The following is a 10,595-nucleotide window of genomic DNA, read 5'->3' on the forward strand; positions in this document are numbered from 1 at the left end:
GTTCATTCAGGAATCTGATGGCAGCAGGGAAGAAGCTGTCCTTGCGTTGCTGAGTGTTCGTCTTTAGGCTCCTGTACCTTTTTCTGGATGGTAGCAGAGTGAAAAGGGCATGGCCTGGGTGGTGGGGGTCAAGGCAGGAATCATAACACGATTACTCTAAACGCACTAAAATTTAAAGTCACCCCAAAAGCTGCTTATTCATTACAATGCAGCTTCTCACATTTTAGAAACAACTTTGTCACAGTGGTTTTCCTGTCAGATTCTGCATCCTGTCCACTTCGGCCCTTTCCTGTTGTTCTCTGTGCTATAGGTTTCTACTGAGATTACATTACAGAGCACACCACAAAACCACCTTAAATCCAATGTTCAATACACCCAGTATCACTTAATTGGCATGATGTTTAAAAAGTCCTATAAACTTTTTCTGCTTCCTGAAGGTGCATAATATCTTGAACACTGTCAACTTTAATTTTATAGGTCACCAACACGAACCTTGGAAGAAGTTAAAAACTAACCTTAGAAGGTAAGGATGGGAGTTTGTGTATCGAAGAACACTTCCAAAGAAGAGTTGAGGAAGACAATAAAAAGTAAAGGGATAGTTACTTCAAAAGAAAGGGAAGAACTTTTGATTGGTGAACTGAGGAACCAACTGAAGATTGTTTATGGCCAAAACTCTCTGAGGCTAGCAATGATGGAGATGTCAGAGATCCCACAAATTATTTGGCAGGTAACTGAGGTAGAGAAATTGAACGTGTCACACAATTTCCTTCTCAGCATTAGCCCTGGCATTGAGAGACTTCAGAATTTAGTCACACTGAACGTACTGGGGAATCGGCTGGCTGTTCTGCCGAAGGAAATTGGAATGCTGAGGAAGCTGAGGGTTTTATTTGCCGACTGGAATTCTCTCAAGGAAGTCCCGTCTGAACTGGGCCACTGCAAGAGGTTGCAAGTGCTCAGCCTCTCCCACAACACCCTTTCATCTCTGCCCGAGAACCTGGAAGAATTGAAGAAACTGGAAAAGCTCAATTTAAGCAACAATCAATTTTCCCAATTACCCTTGTGCATCTACAGGATGAGAAGGTTAACTTTCTTACACGTAGGCTGCAACAGGATTGAAAGCATTTCTGAAAGTGTTGGCCAGCTGGAAAGGATGCGAATTTTCATTGCCGAACGAAACCGGCTTCGGTTCCTGCCTAAGTCCATCTGCTTGATGCAGCCCCTTAAACTGCTTAACGTGAACTATAATGTCATTGAAAATCTTCCCACAAGTCTTCCCATGTTGACGGAGTTAGAAAGGATGGCCTGCCATTCATTAGACACAGGGCTTCATGTCAAATGCAACCCGTTAGTCAAACCACTGCCAGATCTTGCAGACGAAGGGCTTCAATCTCTCTTTGATTACTTAAAACCCAAGTGAGAAAATGAATGACTAATTCCTGGAGGATTTAAAAGCAGATATCAAAGTGTGTCCACGAGCTGTTGAATAAGTTGATGCACATTAATGACCTTTCCTTGAGTCACCTGTGTGAAGAGAATGAAAAAGGCACGTCTTAGAGAACTGAACTTAACTTGCAGAATAAATTTTAGATTTAGCCATTCAGCATGGTAAAAGGCAATTTTGGCCCACGAGTCTGTATCACCCAATTACACCCAATTAACCTTCAATCCCTGGTATGTTTTGAATGGCGGGAGGAAACTTGAGCCCCCAGAGGAAATGCATGCAGACACGGCGAAAACGTTCAAAGGTCCTTACAGACGGCATGGGATTTGAACCCCAGACCCGATCACCATTGCTGTAACAGCACTGTGGTAACTGCTATGCTCACCGCGCTGCCTGTAAAAAATTGTAAAAAAACAGTTTTCTATTTAGATTTACCTCATCTTATTTTAAGGATTTGTGTGCCTCAAATTGTTTTGAAGATTTTGTCACAGACATGTACTTGCATGGATTGGGAGCAAAGTTGATCGTCGCTGGAAATGTATATCGGAATAAAGCTCAAGAGAAATAAGGCACAGGCGCAGGTTAGAACAGGGGGAGGGCGAAGAGGACGATGGACCGCGCGCATGCGCAGGGTCGCAGGAGGAGGAGATTAGGAGCGTCATGGTCACCTGCATGGCAGAGAGCCGATGAAAAGGGCAAGGGAGGCTGTGGTGAGAGGTGTTTTATTGGAAGAAGAGGAGTTGTGTTTGCAGGAGAATAAAGAAGGCCGACGCCATTTTTGTGCTGAAGAATGAGTGAGTGTGTTCTTTTAATTTTGTGTTTAACTTACAGTCTCTACAAGTTCTTCCTGGAAGTAAATATTTCATGCTAATTTGATCACAGATCCTGTGATATTTGTGTTCCAGCGGACTAGTTGGGGTTGTGCACAAGGCAGGGAATGAACAGCTTATCCTTAATCAACCTCTTTCTCACATCCGGCTCTGACATCCATGAATGATCATTCAAAACAAATGTGTATATATATATATATATATATATATATATATATATTTCTCCCTCTCAGAGTTGGCACATTTAAATTTTTGAACATGTCTAATATGTTATCAGACAACTCACAGAGAATAGGAGCAGGAGTAGGCCAGTCTCGCCTTTGAGCCTGCACCACCATTTAATACCATTTCCTAACTGATTATATGATCCCAGTACCCTATTTCTGTTTTCTCCCCATACCCCTTGGCCCCTTTTGCGATGATGGCCACATCCAACTCCCTTTTGAATATGAACTGACCTCAGCTCTTTCTGTAATAGGGAATTCCACGTCCACAACTTTCTGAGTGCAAAAGCTTCTCCTTATCTCAGTCCTAAATGGCTTACACTTTAGACTGTCACCCTTTGTTATGGACTTCCCCAGCATAAGGAACATCGTTCCTACCCTAACCTGTCTAACCATGGTCTATCCAGTCTTTTGTAATGTGTTGGTCCTGTCATTCCAGGAATCAATCTAATGAACCTTCACTGAACTCCCTCAGCGGCAAGAATGTTCTTCCTCAGACTAGGAGGTCAGAACTGTTTACAATACTCAAGCTGTGGCCTCACCAAGACCTTAAACAACTGCAGTAAGACCTCCCTGCTTCTATATTCAAACCTCTTGCCTTAAAGGCGCACATGTTATTCTTGCATTTCAACCTTCAACCACGATGACACTGGGATTTTGTCGCACCTTCCTTTTTCCTAATTTGTCACCATTCAGATAATAATCTGCCTGTCTGTTTTTGCTACTGAAATGGGTAACCTAGATTTATTTACATTTTACTGCATCTGATGTGCATTTGCCCAGTCTTTTAATCTGTCCAAGACACCTTACAGCCTCTGCAGGGTTCCTTCCTCACAGGTCACAATTACCACTCATCTTAGTGTATCTGCAAACACATTTCCTTGGGTTTAGATCATTAATTGAAAGTCCAAATAGTTAAGGACCCACTCTTTTGTTTTATACAGGGACATTAATGAACCTTCTTCCCATCCAGGAGTGCAACAGATTTTGAGAGATGAAGGTACTGTGTTCTTTGCATGAAAACCTACTGGAGAGAAACACTTCAAGATCATAGATAGCAGAACTTTAGAATTCTCTTCAGCAAACTGTCATTGTTAATTTCCCATTGATCAAATTTTTTGGATAATGAAAGATTTGAGAGGAAATGAAGAAAAGAGCAAGCATCTGGAGGGACATCGATGGTCAGCTATGATTTCACTGAATGACAGAATGAGCATAGTGACTGACTGCCAGACTGCTTGTCCCAGAGTGGAAGCATCAAATGCACAAGAGCGTTGGTTTGAGGGGAGAGGGGGAAAGGGTGATATGTGAAGCACCTTTTTTTTAACACACAGAGTGCCTGGAACACATTGCCAGGGGAGTGGATAAGAATGTAAGGTAATCGGAGCTGGAGTTGAACGAACTCTGGATTACTCGTGAGGCAGAGAGGGTGATAGACAGGAGTTACAGAGAGGCAGTCACACCTAAGAAGCCGGTGTCTGAGTGACCATGAGGAGACAGAAAGGATCTGCAGCTGGATGCACTTTTTGCAGGCATAGTTATCAGGGACCCTGGTGGCATTTTGATTTCCCACATTCTACACATGGAATATGCATGCCCTGGCTATCATTCCCATCGTTCACTCTGGACATTTGGGAAAACCTTACCTGACCCGCGATGCCTTACTGAAGGCCGCTGTGGTGATACAACCACTGCACTGGCCGCACTCCTACCAGCCTACTGCAGGGGGAAGCCACTATATCTGCAGGTAGGCAACCTGGGAGGTTGGCAACCCCCCCCCCCCCCCCACCCCGCCTGCTGTCAATCACCGGCCCATATAAAGTCTCGAGCTGGCTCTTTTGGGACCAGTCAGACACATGGAGCCAGCAGTATATGGAGACCTGGTGTGTATAAGTTTAAGCTAATTAAAGCCTGTTGTACAGTCTGTGGACCCCCTAGAGGGCTACTGTCACTTGCACCACTTCCTCACCATCTGCTTGCCAAAACCTCCGAGGCAAAGTCTTTGGATCTTCACTCTTACACTGGGATTTATCCACCCTCATTTGCCAGCAAACACCTCCTTTGCTGTAATCTGCATAGGCCCATGACATCACCGTTGCATTACCTACGCTCTATAGATTCAGTGTCTGTGTCCAAGTGAATACAGATTCACAAATCCATTTACAGTGCCCTCCTTAATGTTTGTGACAAAGACACTTTTTATCTTTATTTGCCCCTGTGCTCCACAGTTTTAAATTTGTAATCCAACAATTCAAATGTACTTAGAATGCACATTCCAGATTTTATTCAAGGCTATTTGTATACATTTGGGTCTGACCATGTAGAAATTCAGCATTTTATACATAGTGCCCTTATTACTGGGCACCATAATGTTTGAGACATTTGGCTTCACAAGTGTTTGAGTACTCAGGTGTGTTTAATTGCTTTATTGGTGCAGCTATAGGGAGCTAGGCTTGCTTCTAAGCTTTTGATCACTTTTGGAGACTGTCGTTGCCATTTTTCAACACCAGGACCAGAATTGTGCCATTATAAGTCAAAGAAGCCATTCTGAGGCTGATAAACAAGAGAAAAATAGTAAGAAACATCGCTCAAACTTTCGGATGACCAAAATCAACTGTTTGGAATGTTATTAAGAAGAAAGAGCGCACTGGTGAGCTCAGTAATCGCAAAGGCATTGGCATTCCAGGGAAGACCTCCACTGCTGGTGACAGAAAAATTCCGAAACGTGTGTCCGACAGATTAGAAACACTCTTCAGGAGGCAGATGTGGCTGTGTCAATGACTACTGTCCGCAGAAGACTTCATGAACAGAAATACAGGCAAGATGCAAGCCATTAGTTCACCACTGCAAGGATGGCCAGATGACAGTTTGCCAAGAAGTGTTTAAAAGAGCCTGCAGAATTCTGGACTTGTGGACGGATGAGGACTTGTAGACAGATGAGACCAAGATTAATGTGCATCAGAAAGATGGCAAGAACCAAGTGTTGAGGTATAAAGGAGCTGTCATCATCCCCTCAAAACTGATCACCAAGACCTGGGACTCAACACATCCATTGTGTAATTGGATCCTGGATTTCCTCACCTCCAGGCCACAATCAGTGAGGATTGGTAAGAACATCTCCCCCACAATCTCCATCAGTACTGGAGCACCATGGGACAGCGTTCTTATCCCCCTGCTCTACAACAAAACCATCTACAAATTCGCTGACGATACCCCGGGTAGTGAGTTGTATAAATAGGGGTGAATAGTCAGTATACAGAATGGAGTTTGAAACTTGGCCAAATAGTCCACCGACAGTGACCTCGCACTCCATGACATCGAAACCAAGGAGATGATTGTTGAATTCAGGATGGGAAAACCAGATGTATATGATCCAGAGATCATTGGGGGATCAGAGGTGGAGAGGGTGAGCAAATTAAGTTTTTAGGAGTCATTAACTCGGAGGATCTTTCCTGGAGCCAACTCTCTAAGGGCATTGCAAAGAAAGCACATCAGTGCCTCCTTCTGGAGGTTTGTTATCTGAAACCCTGGCATATTTCTAGAGATGTGTGGTGGAAAGTGTGTTGACCAGCGGTGTCATGGTCTGGTATGGGGACACCAATATCCCTGAGCGCAAAGCCTTGATTGGGCACAGCCCGGGACATCAAAGGCAAAACCCTCCCCACCATTAGGAACATCAACAGGGAGCGCTGCTGTCAGGGAGCAGTAGCAATCATCAAGGATCCGCACCACCCAGCGCACACTCTGTTCTCGCTGCTGCCATCAGGAAAGAGGTATAGATGCCACAAGACTCACACCACCAGGTTCAGGAACAGCTGCTACCCCTCCATCATCAGACTCCTCAACAACAAATTCAATCAGGGACTCATTAAGGAGCTTACTTTTGCACTTAATTGTTATTTTTTTTATCCTCTGTGTATTGCACAGTCACTTGTTTACATTTGTTTTTTTTTTACATGTGTACATTGTGTACAGTTTTTTTGCACTACTACTAAGTGGTGATTCTGCCTGGCCAAGGGTGGTATGTGCTCCAACAGTAAACCTGAAAACTGAACTCTGAAATCTGAATTGCCCAAGATCCAAAGCATACCACCTTTGCCATGATTTGCTTTGAGGAGAACATAAATGGATTTTCTTTTACATCTGTAATCACTGGGCAGATGAACACTGAGTCTCAACACCTCAAGGCAAAACAGAAGTGATAAAATGGGGCCTGTGCAGATTACAGTGGAGGAGGTTCTTGCTGACATGAGAAAAACTGGGTCTGACAAGATATTCGCTCAGACATTGAGGGAGGCTTGTGCAGAAATTGCAGAGGCCCTAGCAGAGGTATTTCAAATGTCCTTAGCCTTGGATGAGGTGCTGGAGAATTGGAGGGCAGCTAATGTTGTTCCATTCTAAGAATAATTTGGGAAAATATAGGCTGGAGAACATGACATCAGCAGTGCGCAAATTATGGTAGGTATTCCAAGAAGCCAAATATAAAAGAACTTGGATAACCAGCGAGTGATTGGTAGTCAGCATGGCTTTGTGCTTTGTAGATATTCAACCAATTTTTAAAGGACCTTTACAGGAAAATTAATGAAGGAAATGCAGTGGATGTTGCCTCCATCACATGAGAGGTTGGACAAGAAGGTTTAGTTGCTTGGCATTCAGGCTGAGGTAGTATATTAGGTTAGACATTGACATTGTGGGAGAAACCAGAGAGTGATAGTACAGGATTAGCTCTTTGACTGGAGGCCTGTGACTAGTGGTATGGCTTGATCTATTGTTATTTGTCATTTATAGCAATGATCTGGATGATAATAAGGTGAATTAGTGATCCACCATCAATTACTTCAAAAGACTAGAAGTTATATAGAAACTGATAGGCTTTTATTAGCAACAGAATGGAGGCAGGTCCATGCTGATTGACTGTCCTGGACTGAGGAGCGAGCTGTGCCACAGTCACCTTTATTCAGGGGTCTGTGGGAGGAGCCACAGGTTCAGTCAGCAAGGGGTGTGTCCAGGCGAACTGTAACAAGGACTAACACTGCAAAAATATATATACAGTGGTTTACCACATTCACCCCTTGTTTTAGAAAGAGTCTGGCAGGGTGAAGTGAATTAAATGTTCTTACAAATTAAGTCTTTCAGGTGGTCTGGTCTGCCACTGTGACCTTGGTAATAATGGCTGTGGTGCAGCTGTTGAATCTGGAACGGTTTGGAACACCTGTATGCTGCCATTGGCGTTGGCTTGGTGGATGTGTGGCAACAGATCTGGCGTGCCATCCACTGGGGCTGGGGTAACATGCCATGGCCCTGGTGCATGTGGGAAGCGGTAGGTGAAAGGGGTGCAGGGTGGTCGGCAATGGACTCAGGGACTCTTGAAGATGCCAGGTCCCGAATGGAGACCATGTCCTTGCGCCCATCAGGGTAGGCCATATAGGTGTGTTGGGGGTTGGCGTGGAGGAGATGGACCCTATTGACCAGTGGGTCAGACTTATGGCTCCTCGTGTGCTTCCGGAGTAGGATCGGCCCTGGGGATATCAACCAGGATGGCAGCATGGTCTCTGAAGCGGACTTCCTAGGGAAGGAAAACATTCCTTCATGTGGCATTGGTGGCAGCACATAGGAGCGATCTGATGGAGAGGAGTGCATCGGGAGGACATCTTGGCAGCGGAAGACTGGAAGGCATCTACACCTCATGGCTAGGAGGATGGCCTTCCAGACGGTGGCATTCTCCCTTTCCACCTGCTTGTTCCCTCTTGGTGGCAATGCTTCTGGCCAGCCGGAACTGACACACCTCATCATCCATAAAAGAGGACCCCCAGTTGCTATGGATATAGTAGGGGTACCAAACAGGGTGAAGAGATGGTGAAGGGCGTTAATGACCGTGGCAGTGGTCAAGTCTGGGCAGGGGATGGTGAGCGGGAAACGCGAGTAGTCATCAATGACGTTGAGGAAGGACACATTGCAGACAGAGGAGGGGAGGGGTGCCTTGAAATCAATGCTTAGGCATTCAATGGGGTGTGTAGCCTTTATTGGGTGCACTCTGTCTGGCCGAGTGCAGTTTGCACTCCACACAGATTGGGCAATTTCTGGTCATGGTCCTGATCCATGGAGTTAAGTAGGTTGCGGGCTTTTATAAAGTGGACGAAACTGGTGACCCCAGGGTGGCAGATGTTGCTGTGGATGGCTTGTAACCATTCTATTAGTGCGCTGGCACATTCTGTGGGATAGGCCATCTGGAGGCTCATTGAGTTTTCCCAGCTGGTACAAGATATCATAATGGTAGTTGGAAAGTTCGATTCTCCAACCCAATATCTTGTCGTTTTTTGATTTTACTGCTGATTGTTGACCATGAAGGCAACTGCGCATTGGCCGGTCAGCAAGGTAAATTGGTCGCTGGAGAGATAATGTCTTCAGCGCCGTATCACCTCGACAATGGCCTTGGTCTCCTTCTTGAAGAGGTGTGTTAAATTTCAAGGCCCTGGAAGGTGCGGGAAAAGAGGGCTACAGGCCTGCCCAGCTGGTTAAGGGTGGCTGCTAGTGTGGTCGGATGCATCATTCTCCACCTGGAACTGGGTGGATTCATCCACAGTATACATCGCAGCCTTGGTAATGTCCGCCTTGATGCGGCTGAAGGCTGCTGGAGATGGAGCCCTTAACCTACGACCAGACAGTCACTCTAGACCACACATGTCAAACTCTGGCCCGCGGGCCAAATTTGGCCTGCGATATAATTATATTTTGCCCGCAAGATCATATTAAATATATATTAGTGTTGGCCCGCTGGCCGCCGCGCCAGTTTAGCGCATGCACACTGAAGGTGAAAATGAAGACGCCGGAGGTGTGGAGGGATCTCAGAGTCCAGAATCCCGGGGATCGGAGCGCCGCACTCAGCCCGCCCGGCTCCCGGACACATAGACGCGGCTGGAGTTGGGGACCATCCTCGCTGGGTCTGCGCTTCAGCGGCGACGCCGGACAGAACGTCTCGTTGGCGATGCCTTCCCCCTCGCTCCGTGCGCGGCGGACCCTGCCTCCCGCTCCTTTTGTTGGAGACGAGCCTGGCACCATGAGGTCACAGTTTAATCCCTCTCCAACCTTGGGGGGGGGGGGTGGGAGCAACGCGCTCTTCTCAGCCAATTCCTCCACCGCCCCGGACGCCGACGTTTCAACGGGGGGTTCGGGTGCCTTCGTCAGGCGACCGACCTGTTGGTCCAAGACAAGGGGAGAGCGTACAAACTCCACACAGACAGCACCTGAACTCGGGTGAACGTGGAGCTGCGACCCACATTCCACATCAGGACTGTGTGTAAGATTGGGAGCAGTGAGACGGAAGCTTATTTTGTTCCCGTGATTTAAGCCTTTCTTGGGGTGGGGGGGGGGTCCTTCTCTGACCACTTGCCTAACAATTAACCTAATCAGATGTGGAGTTACCACAATACAACAGTTCTCAACCTTTTTCTTTCCACTCGCGTCCCTGTGCCATTGGTGCTCTGTGATTAGTAAGGGATTGCTTAAGGTGGTCTGTGGGTGGAAAGAAAAAGTTTGAAGACCACTGCTTTAATCATCCCTCATTGACTCGTCATGTGCACGGTTTCAGAGCTCCAAAGGAAATGGGCCAATGACAATGACAATGAAAGAGTTTATCCAAAACTATTATTAAACATTTATTTAAATAAGAAAAAGTTTAACATTACATATGTTGAAAGAAGAGAAAACATGCAGATGTTGTTGAAAATTTTCAATAAATATTTACTTCGGCCCTCGACTTAGTCCAAGTTTTTAATTTTGGCCCTCCGTGAATTTGAGTTTGACACCCCTGCTATAGACAAAACACTGAGAAGTGCCATGTGGTCCAGTGAAATGCTATAAACCGAAAAAGAAACATCCAGGAGGTGGGTTTAACGAGGGGTCAGGCCTTGTACGCATAATTGGGGACCCACTGGACATAGTAGGAGAGGAAGCTCAGGAACCTTTTCAGAGTCTTGAGGCTATGGGGAAGGGGGATTTCAAAAAGAAGGTGCATGTGATTAGGCTTGGGGCCAATAACTCTGTTCTCCACGACACAACCAATAATAGCAGGGCAGGTTGTGCGATATACACATTTATCCT

General features: G+C 45.9%; 1 protein-coding gene across 1 annotated transcript; it reads left to right on the forward strand.

Moving 5' to 3' along the window:
• The first annotated feature begins 488 nt into the window (after nt 1-488).
• On the forward strand, nt 489-1,558 carry lrrc30a (leucine rich repeat containing 30a). The gene has a single exon (XM_069915451.1). The coding sequence runs from the start codon at nt 530-532 to the stop codon at nt 1,415-1,417; it is 888 nt and encodes a 295-aa protein (XP_069771552.1). The 5' UTR covers nt 489-529; the 3' UTR covers nt 1,418-1,558.
• Nucleotides 1,559-10,595: the final 9,037 nt, after the last annotated feature.

This window comes from Narcine bancroftii, chromosome 2, assembly GCF_036971445.1.
Source record: "Narcine bancroftii isolate sNarBan1 chromosome 2, sNarBan1.hap1, whole genome shotgun sequence".
In the NCBI taxonomy this organism is placed as follows: domain Eukaryota; kingdom Metazoa; phylum Chordata; class Chondrichthyes; order Torpediniformes; family Narcinidae; genus Narcine; species Narcine bancroftii.

What these genes read in the sequence shown, in the direction of transcription:
- lrrc30a (XM_069915451.1), top strand. Translation starts at nt 530, where the DNA reads ATGGGAGTTTGTGTATCGAAGAACACTTCCAAAGAAGAGTTGAGGAAG.